Below are 24,934 nucleotides of genomic sequence, written 5' to 3' on the forward strand. Positions count from 1 at the left end.
ATAACCCATCGTAGGATCTGTTCCTATTCACCTTAGAATAGGGCTCAGATAGTGTAAGTTCCTTGCCCAAAGCCATACAGCTATAGGTAGCAATGTCCAAATTCAAACTCAGGTCTTTGACTCCAAAGATTATGCTACAGGAGTGTTACTTGGCTCAGGGCTATTCTCTGTTATAAGTAAAGCACATATTTGTACAAACTTGTGGAAGAAATAGTGTGTGCAAATCTAAAATGTAAATTTTATTGAGTTAAATAACAAGATAATTTCAATTTTTTAAAACATAAAGCTAATTTTATAATTTCTTTTAAAATGAAAATATAATAGTTTATAATTATTATGTTTATAAGCTCTGTAAAAGCATATTTTATACCCTTTTACAGATTGTTTTGCCTACACCTCCTACTTTTTAACTCATGTGCAGTGCTTCAGAAATGAGTAAACATGATCATAAACACAATGTGATCAATAGTTCCGTAATGCCCAAATAAAAAGCTTCTTTATATTTCTAAATACATAGGCTAGAAATACTCCCTCATTCTAATATGAGATGGAGAAATATGTATATTCATTTATGATATAAATAGGTGGGAAAAAATCATCAATTGTTTTCACCAAAATGTTGTGTATATCACTCACCATAAAGTATTTGTTCATTTTACATATACATTTTATTAAAATGCAAGATTTTCACTGTAATGTTACTTCATTTTAATTTTAGAAAAATAGAAATGTTTCACAACATTCTATATATCTCAGATCTAAAAAAAAGTGCAGTAAATGCAAATAGCAGCTGCAAGATGTTGGAGACTCTCAAAAGTTTAGCAATGGAAGAAAGAATTCATATTAATAGCTAGGGCATTTAGGGATGGTATCTTGAATTCTCAAAGAACTGTGGTTTTCTTATATAATGATAAAATTCTAATTTGGTTTGACTGTAAATTCCAGTAAGAGAAGTAATAGTTAATGATTTGATTACTGATCATTAAATATCTTATTTTGGGAATTAATCAGAACCTTTTACACAGAAAGGAAACTTACAGGAGTTTGTTAGGATTCTCAGCTGGCCTTATATTGCAGAAAGAATATAAGACACGGAATAAGAATCTAGTTCATTACATATGGATGGTAAGGCTTACTGAAACTGTAGTGTTCTTTCACAACCCATTAAGATATATATATATATATTTTTTCACTGAACTTTTAAATACCCAACCCACTGAGATAAGGAAGCCCTATTTGCCACAACTCCCAAACCAATCTTCTCTTACAGGAATTCTCATCATCTGTGCCTTCAAATTAGAGGGAAATTGATGCTTTTCAACAGATGCCCATCTTTGTGTTCAAAGTCCACTCTCAACAAATATCAATTCAAATCTCATGCTATTTTAAGAATCAGGTTTTTGTTATTTGATCTCCCTCTGAATTGATATACAAAGATGTGTGTACGTGTGGGGGCAATTTGGATTTTATCAATAGTGTCATCAACATTCTGCCCGACTATTGGTATTCCCACACTTTAAAGAAAAAAAATCTTTAAAAATAAAAGCATAAATAAAAATGAAGCACCCAACTCAAAAATCATGCCATATATCCCACCATTAGGCACCTTATTATTGATGTTCCCTCCCCTCTGACTTGGTTCTCTCCACCCCATTGCCAATGTCAAAGAATAAAACCTTAAATTGAGATCAAACACTGGCAATTGGATGGTTTCTATAGGATCAACGTTTCTTACCCCAAATCATGCAGAACATACCCCATAAACCACTGTTCCAAGGTTGCCTCTACATGGGGGATTCTCCTACCCCAAACACCTAGGCCTACCTGTCTGCCACTTAGAGAGGGAAGAGTGGTGGATTGTGCTGCAACTGGCAATGGAGTACACATGCTCCTTTCCTGCTGGAGGCCACTTATACAACCCCATGCCAGCTGTGGGTCATTCTGGGGGACGGGCATATCTTGGATCTGCTGATCACACCTGGCCCATGGTGTGCAGCAATCGCCAGACAGTCTGGCAGGTTGGAGAGTAATCCCACGCTGGCCCCTTTCCCAGGGGGCTTGGCAGGAGTGATCCTGTGGGAGAAGGAATCTCCATTTTCTGGGAGAAAGAGGAGCACTGTAGCAATACTTTCACTTTATCATTTTTCTACTCTTGATTTTTTTTTTCACTCTGGGTAATGCATTTAAAACAACCATCAGAAAATTAGTTTGAACTCTCTAATAAAACAGTACCAATTTCAATATGAAGCTAATGGGTCACAATTTCTTCACACAAGGCAGCATTCGTACTACACTACACACTCTGTAAGTAGGGCATTATACTCTAGTCCATTTGGAAGTTGATGGCATAGGTCAGCGGTTCCTTTCTAAATTTTATGTAAATGAAAGGTAAAGTGGTGCTAAATTTAATGTATATGTAATGAACCAGCCAAGTGTGATTAATTTAGTGTAAGATTGCTGTATATTCCATTCATCATACTTCCATGATGATTTATTTAGAAGTTTGTTTGTGTTCTAATTTGTCCAATAGCCAGTGGCATTGGAGATATTCAAATTAGTCAAAACCAAGTGTTTGAGATTTTTGAAACACATTGTTTCACCAAAATATAAGTAAATCAAATATAAATAAGCATAAAGAAAATGTAATCTAAAGTATAATGGACCTACTCTGATTATAAACAAACCCGACCACATAACACACAAACAGGGCTTCTAAATAATAATTTCCATTTACCATATTTTATGTTTTCATTGACACATATACCAGAGTATATTAAGTGTACTATTTTCTTATTGGATCCTTAGAGTATGGATTTTTAAGAATAAGTATGTAGGGGATCCCTGGGTGGCGCAGCGGTTTGGCGCCTGCCTTTGGCCCGGGGCACGATCCTGGAGACCCGGGATCGAATCCCACATCGGGCTCCGGGTGCATGGAGCCTGCTTCTCCCTCCGCCTGTGTCTATGCCTCTCTCTCTCTCTGTGACTATCATAAATAAATAAAAATTAAAAAATATATTTAAAAAAAAAAAAAAAAAAAAAAAAGAATAAGTATGTAGTTTTTGACATTCAGTGAAGTAAAAGAATGAATCAGAGGTCCAGTATAGAATGCATCATCCATTGGTTCTAGATTTAACATATGAAATCTTAAAAGAAGAACTGAAATGTTGTAAGGGTCTTCATTTTTAGTTTGGCATTGCTTTTCCTAAGAATTCACAAGTTAAAAAAAAAATGTTTCTTTGGTTATTAGGTAGCACTAACCAAGCATCCAGAAACATTTTTTTTAAACCCAAATCTTTAACAAAACCATCATTTTGATTTGGGAATTCATTTTGGATTTTCCACAATGATGTGGAGGTAGGCCTTGTCAATTACCTTACTGTCTAAATCTAGTAAGGTTCCAGGGTGTGTTGATTTAAGAAAAAAGTTTAGAAAATGTGGGAATGAGGGGACAGAAAAGAACACATTACACAATCTAGATCTATTAATAGGATGCACATACAATCACTTAGGCAATTAGTCACTCAGAGCGAGAACTGTTAGTATCCATGACGGTAGAAGTACACAAATAATACTAGACAAAATTAGTTGGAGATTCAAGATGTTGACAGGATGATAATAGGAAGATCTGATGTTGATAAAATCTGTTCTGACATTTCACATCTAAACAATGAAAAAATATAGATTTTTAAAACTCACCTTGTTACTTGACTTAGATTAGTTCCAATAAAGGATTTAAAAAAATATATATTCGAGGTGAAAAAATTGAGGATCACCTGCTATTAGGCACTTGCCTCCTTTAAAACTTGTTTTCTCACTTAAGAAAACTCATAAATTCTTCTTGGATACCCTAGAGACAAAATCTTTCAGAGATTTTAAAGCCAATATAATATATTAATCCACTGGCTCTCCTATGAGTGTACACTTTGGTCTCATAGGGTCTGTCTGGCGCCTTGCTTAGTGATTAAAAGAAAACCGCATCAGCGTTTCAAGAATATAATCATAAGATGCTTAGATTTGTTTGTCTTGGCTCTCTCTCACCTTGAATCTCCTTCACGTTGTTACTCTGTAAGATGGGGTGGTGGATCAAATTTGCTCAGTCAGAATTGGGACCTGAGTCTCATTCTGAAGCACACAATGCTTCTCAAATTATCATCCTGCTACAATGAAAGGTACCACCAGGAGATGGGAAGAGGTGTTTGACCTTCAAGCACAGGTCACTCAATTTGTCCCAAAGTCTATTTTAATAATAACAATGGACAAACAAAAGTAATGAAGAAACAAAATGAAAAGTTTCACCTTAACTTTCCCAGCATTTTCGTCATCTTCCTTTTTTTCTTCAAATTCAAAGGCAACAGTCATGCGTTGTTGTCTCTGCTCTTCCCACAGTGTAGGGTTAAAGCTGTCACTGTCTGACTGGAAATCTACAGTTAGATTCCAAAGTATTATTGCTTTTTTTTTTTTACATGAAGTGTTATTAATAGAGCTTAGTACACTATGCAAAAAATGGCAATAGGTACTACAAACAAGCACAAAAACAAAAAAAGGGGGGAGGAAATAAAGAGAAAGAAAGAAGGAAATAAAGAAAAAGAAGAAAAGAAAGAGAGGGAATAAAATTCCCTTGATATTTGTTACATGGTTTTTTACACCTTAAGTCAAATTCAGCTTTCCTAAGTACATATTAATTATATATCGGGATTACAAAGTTTCCTAGTGCGGAGAATGGGCTCTCCAAAGGATGATAATGATATAATAATAATAACAATAATAATTAATAATAATAATAAAGAGAGCTGACCTATACATTTTAAAATATGATCTTTTTAAATCTTCACACTAGGACACCAGTGGTAGTACTAATACATCCTCAGTTTGTTAGTGAGAAAAATACAGCTGAGTTTTAAGAGATTTGCTCCAAGTTCTCTGGGCCAATGCAGAATTCTATCCCATGTCTGTGTGATTACAGAGCCCATATGCATATTTGTAGCCACTAGACTCTATCAGGATTTTATAAAAGATACTACATAACATTGGTATTTTTCAGTATAACGTATAAGATTGCAAGCTTTTCTTTTTGGTGTATGTGGTTGGGGAGTAATGGAGGTGGGCTTGTTTTTAGGTGAACATATCGAAATCTAGTCTTTAATATTACTGTCTTAAAACTAGTCTAAATATGTCTCAAATTAACAGGGAAAATAAGTGGCTTATAAATCTTTAATTTATATTGAAGTGTACACTAATAGTAATATCTTCCTTGCCAATATTAAATGTGAAGATCACATGAAAATGCAAGACAAGTACTTAGTTTGGGCTAAATTCTTTCCCAAAAGATGACCTTTATCATATACCTCCTTGTTTGTTCCAAAGGATTCTGAAAATTCATTTATTACACTTCTGCCTGAAAAGCCAAGGGTGACTTGCTTAAAGTTCAAGAGAATTTTTCTATTACCAACTCTCCTTTCCTCAAAGGAAAACAGAACAAAACAAACCCAGGCTAATTCCTTAATATCACACCTTGCTTAACTAGATTGACTACATTCACTCCCTGCAATAAATGAGGGATTTAATATGCAAGGCCATATTTCAGAAGTGATCAGCAAATCTGAGACTCTTTTCACTTTTCCATGAATTTTTTGGAACAAAATATTTTGACAATCTAAGGATACTAATATGAAAACATAAGTTGCACGAATAAAAACAATTCTTACTCTGTTTTTCTTATAGCATATGTAAACATGGTGACTTTTCTTGCATAAAATCCAAACATCAATTTTACTTAAGTCTGAAAAAAATGGAAACAATTTTTCCTTTTCCTACTTTTGTAAGTCAAAATTTGAATAAAAATATTCTAAAATATCCCCAAATAATTCACTTATGTTAATAAGTCAAAGACTAAGGACATTTATTATAGTTATCCCTGAATCTATAAACAAATAGTTTCTTTTAAAAGTTGTTCTCATGCAAGTGGATTGGGTGGATTTAATCCATGGGTGGATTAAAGTGGGTTTACTCTTCTAAGAATTGTCAATACTGTAAGACTGTAGAAAATACGTGTGGCAGCCTGTCCTGGGTCGGGCTAAGGAGCTTAGGCAGAGTTCCAAATGGTAAAGGACAAACCTCCTGTAAAAATTTTATGAAATTTGTCATCATAAAGGATAGAAGCTTTAATTTTAAAAAAGGTTTAGGTTTTCAACAAGCATTCCTATCATCGCTACGGACATCATTTAGAGAAACTTAACTTGAAAGGGAAAGAATGATCATTATTTCAAGTCATCTCTTTATGGTTGACTTAACATGAAATAATGTGGGGCCCGGGATCACTGGACTAAATGTTTAAACTGTGTTCATGAAATTGGTGAACACAGAAAATCAAACAGTTCGTTGAAACTTCCTTAAGATCAGACCCTTCTTAGCTCGTGTCACTTAGCTGGATCCTATGTTTTGCAATCCACCAAGAGAAGTTGTTCCTAAAAATCAACATTTTTTGATATATGAAGAGGGAGAGTTATGTTTTTGGAATTTTATTTAAAATACTATAGTTTATTTAAAATACTATAGTTTATTTAAAATACTATAGTTTACATTGATTTTGTATCCTGAAACTTTACTGAATTCATTTATCAGTTCTAGCAGGTTTTTTTTTTTTTGTTTTTTTTTTGGTGGAGTCTTGCAAGTTTGTCATCTGCAAATAGTCAAAGTTTGACTTGATGATGAGATTCATGCTTAGGGTGAACCCCAGGATGATTCATATGTGTCATGTAATTATCTTTATAGGCATACCCAATGGGCCAGGATTCCTGGCTGGAGATCAGAATAAAATTAATCCCTTTTATCCATAATCATATAAGCATAGGAGAAATTTTTACTGACAATTTACCTTCATCACCACGAGGTTGCTGGGGAAACATATAGTTAGTCAATACTCTTTGCTTTGTTTCTGGATGGGCTTCAGTTTGTAAAGGGATAAGGGCTTTGGACTAGAAGCAAAGAACATATGAGTTAGATTAATAAGATAGCAAATATGAAGGATGTTACATTTATTTAAGATAATGGTCAATAGTCTCGCCTCATTGAGCTGAATGAACAATTAAAAAAAAGGAAAGGAAAAAAAGTAATGAAATAAAAATAAGAAAGCTAAGAACTAAGGCTATTGCTGAGGAATATTCTCAAATCCTAAGGTCTTCAAGCTGAGAATCTCTTTTTCTCTAGTATATTCTTTTACAAAACCAATTCGTCTTCACTGGCAATGTTAGCTTTAATCTTAAAGAGACCAAGATGTCTTAAATCATTTCAACTAAGTAAGCTTGTGGTGTGCTTCTATATGCTCATTCATTTTCACAAATTGCTGCCCTTTAAAAAGACAGATGGAAATTGCTATCAAATTCACGCTATTACAAGATCATCTATGAGTTTAATTAGGTTGAAACATAAGCATTTTTTAAGAGATATTCTTGTAACCAAAGACAGAGTCTACCTAAAAATTAACAGCTGTACTTTTTGTATCTGCTAGGTCAACAATACATTTCTTATGGGTGGTAACATTTCATTCTTTATTATTAATTTGATTTTAGAAATCCTATTTCTTAAGGGTGTCTTAGAACTCTGATATTATATACTATACATATAAGTATGCTATATATATATATAAGTATACTAGAAATGATGATCTCTAATGTTTAAAAAAATCCTCCTATTTGATGACATTTATTAATAGGAGTGAAGCACAAAGGGGATTTGGGATACCAACCTGTTTCATGAAACTGAGTCAGAAACACATTAAATCACTGTTCTAAATAAAAGTTAAATGATGCAGTTACTGTTCAGTTCATTCTCTCACAAGAATAATAAATCATGATATTAGGGGATGTTTTTTTCCCAATGCAAGACTGCAGGATCGACTGCTCATTAGCATAGCTCACACTGAATCCAGAAATGATTTATTTATAATGATATATTAATGCCTTGAAAAATCTTATAGTTCATTGATAAGGTTTGAATTTGAGTGATAATCTAATTTTTTTACTCAGCAGATGGGAGCAAGTGTTCTAACGAATGTCGGAACACAAAAATTCTAGCACTTATATTTTACATTTTGTAGAGATTTATTTTATTTATTCACAAAAGTAGTCCAATACCTAGAATTCTGAACAATTCCAGTAATGCTGCTTTTATGCTCAGGAAATCATGATAAGAAGCTAAATTCAAGATGACTTGTTTTCATTTGGCTATTTCGTATTTGGGGATAGATATTTCAAAATTTTAGGATTACAAGAGAAAAGTAAAAAAGACTAATAAACTATGTCAAAATAGTTTATGACCATTTTTTTTCCCTTGTGGCAAATCAGATGTCTTCAACTGTTTCTTGTTATTTTTCCAGTTATTCAAGTTCTTCGTTAACACTCGATTACTGGTTCAATTACAATCTACTTTTGTGAGTATAAAAAATAATATCAAACCAATTTCACAGAAAGTACTGGTAACAGTTGCAAAACGCATCTGAAAACTTCTTTATATAAAGTTTTAGAATTAAGTTGATTATAATTAAAAGTATGAGAAAAAGAGGAACATGTAGGATAATAATTCTGTGGGGACTGTGGGAATGATTTCTTATTCTTTAACTTCAGAGATATAATTAAAGAACTCTCCCTAAGGACATATATATGTACTACTTGGAAGTAAAAAGGTGTGAAAACGATCATTTTGTGTGTGAGATCTCTGAGAATGAAACAGATGCTAAATCAAAGTATTTAAAGAGGGTGGGGATTATCCTACTGTATTGTCTGTAGCAATGAAATACATGCTCGAATTGCTACCTTTACCAAAATCTCTCTTCTGGAAGATAAAGAATCTATATTTTGTAGTAATTGTCAAGGGTATCTTTTGGGAATAAGTTAGTAATTCAAAGTTTCAATTACAGTTCATCTTAATACACAAAATAAACCCGGTAATAAAAGTTTTTACCTGATTGTCAGAAAGCCATAAAGCTGCAAGCTCTTTAAGTTTGGTAAATGAGAATGGTAAATTCTTCAATCTGCAAAAACAAGAAAATTCTAATAGCATGGGTGGAGACGGATATAGTTCCTTTTCATTAAGAATTATTTAAAATACTGTAACATTCATTTCATTCTTTTCTCCAATCCTTTCTCTTAAGCAGTATGAATAATCTTTAAAAAGTAAAAAAAGCTCCTCTTTACAACCCATCAAATGCTTCCCATCACATCTAGGATAAAATCCAAAGTTGTTGACGTGATTTGTCAAGCCTTATAAGATCTGGCCCTCACGCCTCTCTAGAAACTTCTGCAAGTCTTTTCCTAACTCAGCCCCACCAGGGCCACCTGACAGGCCTTCTATCTACCCACTGTGTGGATTAGCCAAACTATTCACTCTGGAATATTCTTTCTTTCCGACTTCACTTCACTAAATCCCACATGTCTTTTGGCTCTCATCTTAAATGCCATTTTCTCAAAGAGGCTTTTCCTGACTCTTCATTTAAATTACTCTCCCCAATAGTCACAAAGCACCTTATATTTTCTTTGATGGAACATACCATAGTTTGTAGTTATATATTTCTTTTTATGATTACTTTTCTACTGGCTGATTGCCCCAAAGAACTGTAGGCTCCATGATGGGATGGGGTCATGTTTGTTGTACTCCTAAAGGTATTCACAGATCCCAATGTTATATTGACTCCCAAATGTGTCCTTGTGTTCTCTCGCCCTTTGCATGTCGTGTAGTATGTGTTCCAAGAGGGAATCTTTAAAAATGCACTTTGAGGTATGTGAGGTTTGGCATCTGCTTTGGTATTCAGTCGAAATTATCTATTTATTGTTGGCTTCAGCCTTTGGAGGGCCAAGTTGTCAAATGCCTATTTCAACATACTATCTGATATCCCTGAAATTGTGCATGATGAATGAATTGTGATTATATAGGTTACCATCATAGCTACTCAGCAAAGTGGTGATATAATTAGGCATGCAGATGGATTTATTGTCAATTTCTGTGTATTCTTTTTTGAAAACAGACACACATTTTAGATAGAACCTGGAATAAAAATTCCCTTAAGTCTTTAATATGTTGGAATTCTTTCAGCCAATTGATGAGTACATGTTTTTTGATAATGGAAATGGGAAATATTATAATAATTAATGATTATGGAAGTTGTTTATTTTATATGTAAAAGCAGTTGAACATTTTCAAAGAACTTAGTAAATACGAAAAGATATTGACAGCCAATACAAATATCAACAGTGTGCATTAGCCAGGTACCTTTAGAAGCTATAATAACCTCTTTGAGTTCATATTTATAAAACATAAATAAAAATATAAAGAGTAACAGAATAATTTATATCATAATTCTCTTTTTATAGAATAATTGGTTATGTTAGTATTTATAACATAAACCAAATTACATAAAAACTGTCGGTAGTTTTTACTTATTTAATTTCAGTTAAGCCAGGAATTCTGAAGTAAGTATTGTGGGAAGAGTTTTTCACATCATATAGAGAATATCAATTTTGCCACATCAAAATTACATGAGGAGGAAATCTCCAGAATCATATATAATACTATATATAATAAGTCATCAATTCAGTTAAAAATGTAGAATATAAAGAGAGGAGCCTTTAGAGAAGGATGACTTACACGCCCTTCTCCTTGCTCCTTCTCTAACCTACATTGAAAGTAAGCCTCTATTTAATATCACACATGTGTAATAAGTTGACCCCAGGAGCAATCTTGCAGTTGACAGTGCAAAGGAATAATGGTTCCTCAATTAGAATACCAAACTTTAAAAAAAAATCTATTATAAATTTGAAATTGTGATAGTAAAAACATTCAGATAACATTTCATATTTAACCTTTCATCCAGGCAGTTCTTTCTCTGATAGCAATGTTCAATTTTGGCCTCAGCTTTGGTGGAATATTGATTTTAACTGCAGTTTAAGATTCATTGATTCATTCATTAATTAAAAAAAACATTAATTTGGCTCTATACTATGTTCCAGTCACTGGACTAGGAGAAAAATTAAGCTAATATAACTGGCCTGAGCAAATATTTTAAGTTCCTGATTTGTGAGATTCTCAGTGTCTTATATCTTTTGCCCTAGCATCTAGCATGGTAGTTACTGAAGTATCCTTGATTTCCTGAATAAATAACTTTATTAGTAACCCTTCTACTTTCTTACACCAGACACAAAAATAAACTCAAAATGGATCAAAGACTTAAATGTGAGGCCTGAAATCAAACTCCTAGAAGAAAACAAGCAGTAAGTAATTTCCTTGACATTGGCCATAGAAATATCTTTCTCAATATGTCTCCTCAGGCCAGGGAAACAAAAGCAAAATTAAACTACTGGGACTACACCAAAATAAAGAACTTCTGCACAGTGAGTGAAATCATCAAAAAAACAAAAATGTAACCTACTGAATAGAAGAACATATTTGCAAATCATATATCTCATAAGGAGTTAATACCCAAAATATATAAAGAACTTCTATAACTTAATACGAAAAAATAAGCCAGTTAAAAATGAGCAGAGAATCTGAATAATCATTTTTTTTTCCAAAGAGGACAATACTAAATGGCCAACAGAAACATAAAAAGATGCTCAATATCACTTATCAGGGAAATGCAAGTCAAAACCACAATGAGAAATACCTTATACCTGTCAGATGAGATCTTGCTATTTGCTAGGTCCCACGAGGTTATAGAGGGTATAATATTAAGTGATTATTTCACTTAACAGACAAAGACAAATACCACATGATTTCACACATATGTGGAATTTAAGAAACAAAACAGGCAAAGGGGGGGGAAACAAACAAACAAAAAAAGACCTTTAAATACAGAGAACAAACTTGTGGCTTCCAGACGAGAGGTGGGTGAGGGGATGGGTGCAATAGAGGAGATGAAGGGTACACTTATGGTGGTGAGCACCGAGTAATGTATGGAATTGCTGAATCCTTATATTGTATTTCTGACACTAATGTAACACTATATGTTAATTATACTTCCAGAAAATAGTCAAAAATAAATTCATTTGTAATACTTCTAATAATGGGTCATTTTAAATAATTGATAGCATATTTTCTCTATCATAATGAAGACTCTTAATGAACAAAAGTTGAGTTTACTAAGAATTTAAGAGCCTGCTCTAATGCATTATGAAAACCCCTCTCTAAGTTAACGGTAGTGGAGCTCAATTCCATGGGGGACTGTAATGGGATTTACGAGAGAATCCATCCTCCTATGATATCTCCATGACCATATTTCCTAATCTTATTCAAAAGAATATACTTAGAACATTTTGAAAAGTGTTTTGCTGTAAGTCAGGCACAACATTTAATGCATTTCCCTCATTTTCCTGTCTGGTAACTCAGTCAAGACAGAAGATGAGGTTGGTTTGTTGTACCAAGCTATGAAGCTTCCTCGTCATCTTGATTTTGAAAATGAAATCCCAAACTGTTTAATAAAATGTCTTATTCTCTTACATGGGAATCTTATTGAATTACTAAGTGAATAATTTTTGAAAATCACATTATTATTATGACTTGTCTTAAACAAACAAATGAGAACTAGTATACGTATCTTGACAGTTACTCATCTGAACATTCTTTATGGTTCCATAAAAGTCATCTTTGACAGTTTTGTTGCAGTCTCTTAGTTTCTTGTTCAATCATTTGTCTGACTGAAAGTTATTAGAAATAGAGTTCATACATTCTATTCTATGATCACTTTGTCTACTTAGCAGTTATCTTTAGTTGGTATTTATTTTTATCCTTTTCTATTTGAGGACAATTGTGGTGGAAACATGGATGAATTCAGTTTCGCTTTTTCTTTTTGCCTATCCACCCTTATAATACCTTTGTCACAAGAAAGGGGACTTATCTTTTCTTTCTTTTTTGGTTGTCCTCACAATAATGTATGAACTTTACAACTTTTGAGTATTAACTAATTGGCAATATTCTTACCGGCATTCTGGTGGTATTGACAATACACCCATTACCCAGTTAATTTACTAGAGACATAAATGTGTACATGAAAACATATGTGTGTATATGTATACATATATATATGCATAGATACATACATACTCCTATACATGATTTTAATTAATACATTTTGTAGCTTTTTATTATAGTTTTTCCAGGAATTCATAATATTATGCCTTTTGCACACAGGAAGGTTGTGGCATATAAATTTGGGTGTATAATTTTTATATAATTTAAACATACAACATCATATATGATCTGAATTTAATCAAATAATAAAATTTAGAAATATCAATTTATAAGTAATTTAGCTTCTGCCATTTTCTCAATAAAACATGGATCTGCATTCTCTATACTTTATAAGACACAGAAAATGCCTCTAAAATCATTAACAAGAAATAATAATTTGATTTCAGTAAATAACTAATAGGTGATTGTGAAATGTTGCAGAAATACCTGTTGTCACTCAAATTTAAGACTCTTAGTTTCTGCATCTGTCCAATCTCTTCAGGAAGAAATTCCAGTTTATTGGAACGTAGAGACATAACTGTTACATTCTTACAGCTTCCAATCTGTGGGTAACAAAAGAAAGTAAAGAAATACACTGTAAATTATTTTTAAATTGATTTTAAATATTAAAATAATTTATAGATTTCCTTATCACTTATAGGATTCTTTTAGTATGTCTATTGCTTTATTTTAAAAAATATCTCTTTAAAATATATGTATATTTTTTAGATATTAAAATTCCTTAGATATTAAGGCAATATATATCTCATGTTCTCTTGCATATTAGGAAGAGTTTTCTTAATAATTTTATTATTAGAATGCTCATTAGCTTCACTGTTTTCATAAAGAACAATTGTTTTTGTCCATCCAAGTGAGTATTAATATATCTATGTTTCTAGTAGATCATACATACACAAAAGATAAAATATCATTGACATTTCTATGGCAAAGTTAGTTTTATGTTACAATGATATTTGTCATGTTTATTCATAGCTTTTGGCTCTAAAATAATGACATTTTGATTATTGTTCCTTCACTATGGAAGTGTTTAGTAGAAAACATTAAATTGAAAATATACTTCACACTTTTTTCCTTGACATTAATAAATAAAAATCCCACTTAGAAATAAAAACTAACAGAACCTCTTGGTGATTTCTAAAATAAAAATAATATTATTATGCCACATGATATTTAAAAAAAAGTCATTTACATTAAAAATCTTCCACTTCAGAAATGGAAATGTAATTATCCCAGGATGTTATTCATTATTATTCTTAAAAACAAAATATTTAAATTAAATTATTTAAAATTGCATTCCTTATCATTGATTAACTTATAACATTTTATTACTTTGCTTTGCAAGTAATATTTTAGCCAAATGGATTTTCTGGGTCAAATGTAAGAACTTATTATTTATTTAAAATGAATAATTAACACATTCATATGTAGATAATTCCTATACACATTGACAGCTCAACTCATGGATATATGTTGCCATTGCACCTGTTAAGACTTAATCCCAAAACATATTCATTAAAAATTAATTAACAGAAACAAGTTTATTCCTCACTTCTCTGGGTAATTCTGGAAGGAAATTCTCATCGACTGCTAATGTTCGAAGACTATGAAGGTAGCCAATAGTAGAAGGCAGAGACTCCAGTTCATTACAGCTACAGTCAAATTCTTCTAATAAAGATAAACTGAAAAGTTAAATACATTAGTTAGACATATCAAAAGGTAACATGGTTAAAATGCTTTTAAAAAGCCACATATCCAAGTTCACTGAACAAAAAATGTTATTCGTCTAGTGATGACAATAGTATCATATAAATTAATTTATCAGTTCACCCAAGTGGTTCAATACCATTTAATGAGTGGTTCAGTTTAGTGATATAAATATGGCTTATTTTTTTACCTTTCTAAATTCACCTGTCATTTAAGTGAGCCATGGAAAACGACAGAAAGTTTTGTTATTGTTTTTAAAGATTTTATTTGTTTATTCATGAGAGACACAGAGAGAGAGAGAGAGAGAGAGAGAGGCAGAGACACAGACAGAGGGAGAAGCAGGCTCCTTGTGGGGAGCCCGATGCAGGACTCGATCCCAGGACCCCGGGGTCATGCCCTGAGTCGAAGGCAGACGCTCAACCACTGAGCCCCCCAGGTGTCCTGTTTGTTTGTTTTTTATACAACTAAAGTGTCATTTATAGCCTGATATTCGTGATGCACATCCGTGGAGTGGAGGCATCTAACTGCCATGGCGGAAGCGTGTAGAGGGCAGGTCCACAAAAGGGAGGATAAAGGGGCAAAACATTAACAACAAATCAGTACTTAAATTTTAGGTATTTTACTAAGCATTTTAAAGACAAAAATAATCTTTACCTTATAACAACTCTCTAAGATAGTTATTATTTTAAAACTCATTTCACAGATAAGGAAATTGAGGCCTACAGAGGCTAAATAACCTGCCAGAGGCCACACAGAGCAGAAAGGCTGGGGCCCAAAATGCTCACCGCATGCCTCCACGGTGCTTCCTTGCCTCTCAGCCAGTGCACCTGCAGCAGAGGCTACGCACAGGGCTCATTTCAGCCTGCACATGCATTGGCGTTGGTTTACATAGCACTTTATTTTTAAAGATTTATTTATTCATTTGAGAGAAAGAGAGAGGGAGAGAGGTGAGGAAGGGCAGAGGGAGAGGATCTCAAGCAGACTCTGCTGAGCGTGGAGCCCGACAGGGGACTCAGTTCACCACCTGAGATTATGACCTGAGATGGAACCAGGAGTCAGACGCCTAATGGATCGAGCTGCCCAGGGAGTATTTCAAAAAGTGGTAAACTCTAATAATGACCCAGGCTTTGGGTGCCTCTTGCAAGAGGAGAATCTGGCAGTGCCGGGCTGGTGTCCTTGCAGGATGAGCAAGGGACACAGCACCCCGGCTGGCTGCCTGTTGGTCACCGGGCCCGCGGCTCTGCGCACAGCCAGTCTCAAGCCCGGACCACACGACAGGAACTGCCTAAGTGCCCGTCCCGTTAGCGCCAGGGAACAGGACATTCCAGTGTGTGGTTCGCCGCAGCTGGGCAAGGGAGACGGCCTGTCCCTGAGGAGGCGCTGTTTGTGGTTCAGTTGTCCTCGGTGCTGTTGCTCAGATGATCACTGTCACCGTCATTATCGTCATCACTGTACCCCGAGGGGGCCCCCACCTGTGAGGGTCCCACTGTTGTAAAGGGAGAGTGAATTAGGCTTAGTTGGAGCCAGAGTCGTAGAACCAGCTTCCTTCTTCACGTCGTGGAGCCGGCTGGCTCGAGTGCGATTCCCTGCCAGCATCCAGTCAATGAGTAAGCCTAGGCATGACGCACGTGGGGGCGAGGCCGGGTGTGTGTGTGTGTGTGTGTGTGTGTGTGCCCACCCCTGCCACTTACTAGATGTGTTGTCCCAGGCACCAAACCATGGAGCGACAGCTGTGCTCAGCCCCAAGGCTGATTCGGCCTACCTGCCAGCCAGGGGCATGGGCGGGGGAGAGTCACCGGGTAGCGCTGGGGAGCCGGGGCCCAGGGGAGCTTTAAGATGCTCATTAAAGGTTAAACATTTGCATTACAGAGAGCGTGGAATGAGGTCACAGGTTTGTGTACAGTTAAACAAATCAGGTCCCATTAACCACGGGTCAGGAAAGAATAATCTGGTAGGTTGAGTCTGACTGTGGTTCGTGGTCCTTGAGGGCTTCAGCGGGTTGGTGAAACACAACTTTCAGCTCAGAATAACTCGTGAGCAAATGCTGCTTAAGTGAACTTTTTTTCCTTCTTTTTAGACAAGGCGTGTAACACTATCTCTGAGCCTCGGTTTCTTCACATTTGCCAAGAGGATGCTAATAATTCCTGCCTCGTGCAGTTGCTCTGAGAATCTTATGAGATACTGTTAAGTAAAGAATTTAGCAAAGTATCCAGCATAGAATACATGCTCTGGAAATATTTTCTTTTTATTTCTCTCTTTTTTTTTTTTATCAGGGTATTAGTGAACCCTGATAAATCCACTTCTAAATCCTTTGAGGCCCCATACATCAGGGTGGTTATGTCGCTGCGTGCCAGGCGTGCATGGGTGTGTGTGTGCATGCACATGCGGGGGTCAGGGATCAATGCATGTGCAAAACCCCCAACAGTTTGCTTCCTAAAAAAAAAAAAAAGTCCGGCTCAGTGTCTTACATATATAATGTACTGAATAAATTTGGTAGAACTGAATAAGCCATCTGTCGATGGTTTAGGGTTATGTGCTCGGCGAGTGGTCGGTCATAAAAACACCAGAGACTATTAAAAATAGAAATTTCAGAGGTAGAAGTCAAAGACTTAAACAGTTCAAAATATAATGAAGGTTTCTCATTTTTCCTTTCTTTTATAAAACCATTTTTTAAATAAAAACATGTCTTAAGGTTAGTCGTGAGTCACAGTCAAGCAGCCCTTACTCTGCGTAGTTGTGATAAGAATAAATTTCAGTCATCGTGGTTTCACTAAATAACGTTATTCCCCCATCAACAAGGCTCGGACCTCAGTATATTAACTGTGAGTAGCCGCATGAAACGCCAACTCTTCTCTCTCCTCTCGGGCCCACAAGTCATAATGTAAATAGCAGATGCGCATCATGGTCAGTGACCGGCCACATCACTGCCGTAAAGTCTGCCGGCGATCGTCCCTAGACACCTGTCATTCGGTTCCCACCACAAATGGCACATCATACCGTGTTTACGTCCCTGTCAATCGGTAGGGAGATGCTACGGGTACAGTACTGTGATACGTAGGGCACTATCACTGTTGGAGAATGCTCTTGGTCTCCGTGGCGCTCTTGGTGATTTAAGTGAAAACTTGCTTTTTCTCACCGAGAGCAACTTCATTACCCCTGCCAACGGACCAAGGAGTTATTTCGACTCTGAAAGCCTACCCTACACAGGTAGGGGTCAATGCTACAACTGGAGATCATACAGCTTCTGAGCTGAGTTTTGGAGGAAATTATGACCTGAAGCACACAAAGGAAAATACGTAAGCGTCCTGGCAGGAAGTCACGGCAAGCAGCACGCGTGCATTACAGCAGAAATCCCGACCACACTGTGCAGACAACTGTGCAGGGCGTGAGGAGACATAACTGAGTTCTAGAAGACACAAGGACGGTGGGGATTTGCCTGCCCCTATTCAAGGGACTGACTGTACCTTCACTGCCAGGGGAGCTAAGGGGCAAGCCCGTTGACATAAATGAGGCAAGTGGTTTTAACAAAAAGGATGACGATGTCCTAGAGGAAGTGACGCTGGTAATACACTTCCCAGGACTCTCAGAGATATTTCAGGTCATCAAAAGCGCAAAGGACAGAAGCTTGGAAGCCGATTCCACCTTAAAAAGGCAATTCACCAACACATAGAAAAGACGTTCACTCCGAATTATAATTTACGCGGTGAAAAGAAGGCGAGCACTGTTCAAACCGATCTTGAAAACTTGTTTACAAAAGACCCCACTTTAATTCTTGATGTCCCCATTGTTTTCAAAGATGGTGAACTAGAGGAATATTAATTTTACTATTTTTCTATTTCCCTGTACACTTATAACCAACCATAATAGTATTTACTGTTTTAAAGAAGGTTTTAAAGACCTTCAGGGAGAACCATTATAGTTTTCCTTCACTGGTTATTAAGACTGTTGCATGGTCTTGGCTTGCACGGTTGTTTTCAGAGTCCTCCCCTACTGTGCAAGGTGAGAACTTCCTGCATTGAAAAGATAACGTTTTCATGGCACTCTGGGCTGTACTGAATTAATAATTTATAGTCTGGAAGAATTTTGCATCTCTGGGTTGTAGAGAAAGCGATTAGATGCAAAACACACACTCTTCAATAATCCCTGAAATTCAAAAGATTTAAACTCATAACATTCCAGCTGACTTTGTTGATGGCTATCTTGTTAGAAATAACTTAAGGTATTTTAATACAGGATCCTCTATGAAAAGTTATATCACATTTGCTCAGATTATCACTGGCTTTCAAAAGATAATCAAAATAAGTGAAATCGGTCACCAGCGAAAGACAAATACTGTGTGACCTCATATGTGGAAAAGCTAAAACAACAAATTTGAACTCATAGATACAGAGAACAGATTGGTGATTGCTAGAAGGGGGGGTAGGGCACAGGAGAAATAGATGAATGTGGTCGAGAGGTACAAACTTCTAGTTATACAATAAGTAAATAAAGCCAGTCATAAAATAAATAAGCCATGTGGATATAACGTGCAGTATGGCAGTGACTACATGTAATAATACCGTATTGCATGTGTTAAGGTTGTTAAAAGAATAGATCTTAAAAGCTCTCATCATAAGAAAAAAAAACATTTTTTGTAACTATGGATGGTGATAAATGTTAACTAGACTATCGTGGCGATCATTTCATAGTATAAACAAATGTCGAATCATTATGGTGTACCCCTGAAACTAATATGATGTTGTATCAGTTGTATCTTAATAAAAATATATTCATTATACTTTTCTGCAAAAAAAAAAAGACCTGAAGTTGCCCCACTTTTTTGAATTGCTCTCTGTAGTCTATAATTGTACACATTAAAAGGAAAAACATACTACAAAGAAGGTGTAAAGTATGTGAAAGCAGTGCTTTCCAAACCTCACAGTGCCCATGAATCACCAGAACTTACTAAAATGCAGGTTCAGGTTCAGCGGTTGGGGGTTGGGGTGGTCTAGATCCTGCATTTTTTTTAATAAATTAATTTTTATTGGTGTTCAATTTACCAACATACAGAATAACACCCAGTGCTCATCCCATCAGGTATCCCCTCAGATCCTGCATTTGTAATACGTTCATAGGTGACGTAAATGCGCTGGTCCTAGGACCACACGCTGAGTTAGCAGGAAGGCTTTAAATAAAGCTCTTGCAAATATTTCAAGAGTAGCATTCCAGCACACACACACACACACACACACACACACACACACACAGAACAGACATGCTCATAAAAGCTAAAATCTATATGGATATCGGAAGGGGTGTGCTCAGTAAAGGTTTGCCTTAGTTCCACGGCAGCACTACCACTGAAGCATGCTACTGGAGGTAGTGATGTTTGAAATTAAGCAACAATAACAGTATTGACTTAATTTTCTAAAAATACGCTCTACATTTTTCTCTAGTTTGGTCTTAATAAATTAATTTTGGCTGGGAAGATATTACTGTGTCATTAACCCTCAATTACCTAGCTAATGAGGAGGAAAGACTGTGACTGTACTACATGGGTTATCTATGATTTCACTTTAGCGTCATTCATGACTCTTAGAAACCATTAGATACTATCAAATCTTCCATTAGTGTAGATGCTAACAAACATAAAAATAAATGGCTTTGGGCTCTACTTTCTTCGTTTGGTTTCAACTCAGTAGGAATAATGTAATTCAATGGAAAATAATTCAGACAGGCTTGGGTTCTAATTTTAGTGGGGCCACTTAATAGCTGAGTGACTTTTCTCATCTATAAAATTGGTTGATAATGATTAATACAGAGAGTTTCAAAGAGGATTAAGTGTATGCTAAGCTCCTGCTAGACATACCGCGCTTTTTTCTTTTTTTTTCTGGAAATCCAGTTTATTTTCCATGTGTGGACAGATCCAGTCAGTGTGATCAGTTTTTCTGCATGTGTAATAATTTATTAAAATAAGCTTTCCCACAAGACTCTTCCATCAACTCTGAAAGCCCTGGTCTGACAACATACACAAATAAAGTTCTTGAAAATCGCCTCTTAAAATTTGGAAGGAAGTGTGTCAAGTCTTTCCTGTAATGTTAACCGAACTACAAATGGCTAAAGAGCAATTTATGTTTTAAAAGGTGACTAGTACAACACTTGAGTTCAGGAAACTAGTGTTTTAGTGCACTAAAATGACCTGTCCCAAGGTGGAGGGTGTACTGAAAATAAATCTTGAATAATGTTTCTGAACTATGTAAGAGTTACCCCATGATAGTCCCTTTTTAAAATGAGTTGTTTCATATAAACCAAACCTTCTAGTAGACAAAATGTAAAACTACCTGCAGTTGATTAGTAAGGCATCAGAGCTACACAAATTTAAGAGGATGTGTAGAATTTAATTTAATTGTATTCACAAAGATTTAGTAGAAAGGGATACACAGGCATAACTTGGAGATAGGGTGGGTTTGGTGTTGTAAGGCGTACAAATGAAAATATTCAAGCATCATGGCATTCAGACCACAAATAAAGTGAATGTCACAATAAAGTAAATTGAATGAATACTTTGGTTTTCCTAATAATATTTTGGGGCATGTGAAAGTTATGTTTACACTATAGTTTATGTCTAAAAATCTAAGAAAATGGACATACCTTAATTATTATTTTTTTTTTTTTTGCTATAAAATGCTAACCACCATCTGAGCTTTCAGTGAGTCATAATCCTTTTGCTGGTGAAGGGTCTTGCCTTGATGTTGATGGCAGTTGACTGATGGATGGTGGTTTTCTGAAGGTTTTTGTAAAATTTCTTAAAATAAGACAACAATGCATTTTGCCATGTCCATTGACTCTTTCTTTCATGAGTCATTTTTCTGTGACATGTGATGCTGTTTGGTAGCATTTGATATACAGTAGGATTTCTTTCAAAATTGGAGTCGATCCTCTCAAACCCTGCTGCTGCTCTAGTGAATACGTTTATGTAATATCCTTTGTTGTCATTTCAGCGATCTTCACAGTGTCTTCACCAGGAGTAGATTCTAGCTCAAGAAACCACTCACTTGGCTCAACCATAAGAGGCAACTCCTCGTCCATTAACATCTGATCATGAGGTGGCAGCAACTCACTCATGTCTTCAGTCTCCACTTCTAATTCTAGTTCTCTCACTGTTCCCACCACATCTGCAGTTACTTCTTCCAGGGAAATCTTGAACCCCTCAAAGTCATCCATGAGGGTTGGAATTAACTTCTTCCAAACTCCTGTTTATCTTAATATGTTGACTTCTTCCCATGAATTACAAATGTTCTTAATGACATCTAGAATGATGACTCCTTTGTAGGAGGCTTTCCCTTGACTTTGCCCAGATCCATCAGAGGCATCACTATCTATGGCAGCTACAGCTTTGCAAATTGTATTTCCTAAATAGTAAAACTTGAAAGTGAAAATGACTCTTGGATCCACGGACTGAAGAATGGATGTTGTGTTAGCAGGTATGAAAACAACATGGATCTCGTCGTACATTTCTATCAGAGCTTGGGGGTGACTGGGTGCATCATCAGTGAGCAGAACTATTTTGAAAGGCATCTTTCTAAGCAGTAGATCTCAAGAATGGGCTGAAAATATTCAGTAAATCATTTTGTAAATCGACGCACTCTCATCCAGGTTTTGTTGTTCCATTTAGAGAGCACAGGCAGAGGAGATTTAGTGAAATTCTTAAGGGCCTTCAAGCTTTGGGAATGGCAAACGGGCATTGGCTTCAACCTAAAACCACCAGCTGAGGGTACCTGGTGCCTCAGTCCAGTAAGCTTCTGACTTGATTTCAGCTCAGATTCTGATCTCAGGGTCCTGAGATTGAGCCCTGTGTCCGGTCAGGCTCTGTCCTCAGCGGAGCATCTGCTTCTCCTTCTCCCTCTGCCCCTTTCCTCCCATACACACACACTCTCTCTCTCTCAAATAAATAAGTAAATCTTTAAATCCAATCAAATCAAATCACCAGCTACATTAGCCCCTAAGAAGAAACTAAGACAGTCCTTTGAAACCACACATTAATTACTCCTCTCTAGTCCTAGATGGCATCTTCTTCCAATAGAAGGCTATTTCATCCACATTGAAAATCTGTTGTTTAGTGTGAATTTTCTTAGCTAGATCTTTTGGAAACTTGTTACAGTCTCTACATCAGTACTTGCCGCTTCACCTTGCACTTTTATGTAACAAACATGGCTTCTTTCCTTAAACCGCATGAGCCAACCTCTCTGTTGGCTTCAGACTTTTTTTTTTGGCTTCAGACTTTTCTCCTGCAGCTTCCTCCCCTCTCTCAGCCTTCATAGACTTAAAAAGATTTTTGCTGTGTATCAGGCATCGTTGGGGCAGGCAATGTTGGGGCTGGTGTGATCTTCTATCCTGACCATGAAAACTTCCTCCATAATGGCTATAAAACTTTTTTTTTTTTTTTTTTTTTTTTTAATCATTGGTGTGTTCACTGGAGTAGCAGTTCTAATTTCCGTGAAGAACTTTTTCTTTGCATTCATAACTTGGCTGTTTGGAACAAGAGGCTTAGCTTTTGGCCCACCTTGGATTTTGACATGCCCTCCTCGCTATGCTAACACATTTCTAGCTTTTGATTTAAAGCGTGAGATGTGCAACTCTTTCTTTCCCTTGAACACTTAGAGGCTGCTGTAGGGTTAGTAACTGCCCCAATTTCAATATTGTTGCAAATAGGGAAGGCCAAGGAGAGGGAGGGAGACGGGAGAACAGCCGGTTGGTAGACCAGTGACAACACAAATGACATTTACAGTTAAGTCTGCTACCTTGCACGGGCGCAGTTCATGGTGCCCCTAGGCAATTACAATGGTAACATCAAAGATCACTGATCAGAGATCGCCATAACAAATATAATAATACTGAAAAAGTCTGAATTATTGAGAGAATTACCAAAATGAGACACAGAGACACGAAGTGAGCAAATGCTGTTGGAAAAATGGCACTGACAGTGTTGCTCAATGCAAGGATACCACAAACCCTCATTTGTAAAAAAACTCAGTGTCTATAAAGTACAATAAAATGAGGTATGTCTGTAATAATTAAAGGGAGAAATCTAAAATTTGTTTGGAAAAGGCAAAATAGCTTAAATAGCGTCTGCCTGAAAGCATCAGGATATCCCAGGCATTGAGACCAAACTGCAGCCAGCAGCTGGGATTGGAGTCTACACTCAATTACTAGCGGCAATATCTTCATCAAGTTACTTAATTACTCTGTACCTTAGGTTCATCACTGGGCACACGAGGGTGAAAGCAGTAGTTAAATATGTGTTACAAGGACTAAATACAGGCAAAACACTTAGAATGGGCACATGGTGAATGCTAAGTAACTTTTGTCGTTATCCTTATTTTCAGAGATTATAAAATCATTTAATGTAGGCCAGGAATCCAGTTTTAGACTCTATCCTGAATTTTCTCATCAATAGGTAAGTTGCTTGCGTAGCTTCTAAACAATGCAAGAAATTACCAAAATTGAAACTAATTCTTTTCTGTAGTGTTTACTAAATGAAACTCACCCATTTTTTAATTGGTTAAGGTGAACCTTAATTCCTTAAGGTGAATTCAGTCAAATTGTGATGGAAAAAGCATTTGTTGGGAATACTCAATCATTTAGAGGTTTTACCCGTGAAACATCTATGTTGACTAGTTTTGAAGCTATCATCATTGTCAAGACAATATACTTTTCATTTGACCGAATTTTCCCATTCTTCCAAGGTAATCACTGATCTTTCCCTTCCTTTGGTTACTTTAGAAAGTTAATTAGATTGGTTGAAAAGAAGATCTGTAATTTTTTTTTATTATTATTATAGGAGAAAAGTACTACTCAAATGTAACATTCTATTTAGAAGTATTTTATGTGAACATTTCTACAATCTATGAGTAGAATATAGTTTTGCTCATTGCAAAAGATTCTCTATGTTCCAAGTTAGGATACTGAAAGATTTCTTAACCAACCAAAATATAGGAACATTTAATTTATGTTGCATTTATAATTTGGCCACAACCCACAAATGGTCACAATCCTAAAATACAGTGGCAGGGAGTGAAGGAGAAAATAGGAAGGAGGACAATGGCTTTTCAATGGAAATCATTGCTGATTTTGGACCTGAACTGAAATCGTATACAATTAGTGAAGTTCCATTTGATCATTTCTCTGTACTTTTCTCAAAAACTTTACTTTTTCTATAAGGATAACTCTGTCA

At 35.8% G+C, this 24,934-nt stretch overlaps 1 protein-coding gene across 1 annotated transcript in view; it reads right to left on the minus strand.

The window, feature by feature from the left end:
* The window catches only part of LOC112934595 (leucine-rich repeat-containing protein 7), a 155,198-nt gene that overhangs the window by 77,309 nt on the left and 52,955 nt on the right, over window positions 1-24,934 (minus strand). Inside the window, 6 exon segments of the mRNA XM_072745077.1 lie at window positions 1,825-2,073; window positions 4,297-4,421; window positions 6,875-6,974; window positions 8,959-9,028; window positions 13,444-13,559; window positions 14,567-14,696. Of these exon segments, the coding sequence (XP_072601178.1) occupies window positions 1,825-2,073; window positions 4,297-4,421; window positions 6,875-6,974; window positions 8,959-9,028; window positions 13,444-13,559; window positions 14,567-14,696 (790 nt within the window).

This window comes from Vulpes vulpes, unplaced genomic scaffold (genome assembly GCF_048418805.1).
Source record: "Vulpes vulpes isolate BD-2025 unplaced genomic scaffold, VulVul3 Bu000000626, whole genome shotgun sequence".
Taxonomy (NCBI): Eukaryota; Metazoa; Chordata; class Mammalia; order Carnivora; family Canidae; genus Vulpes; species Vulpes vulpes.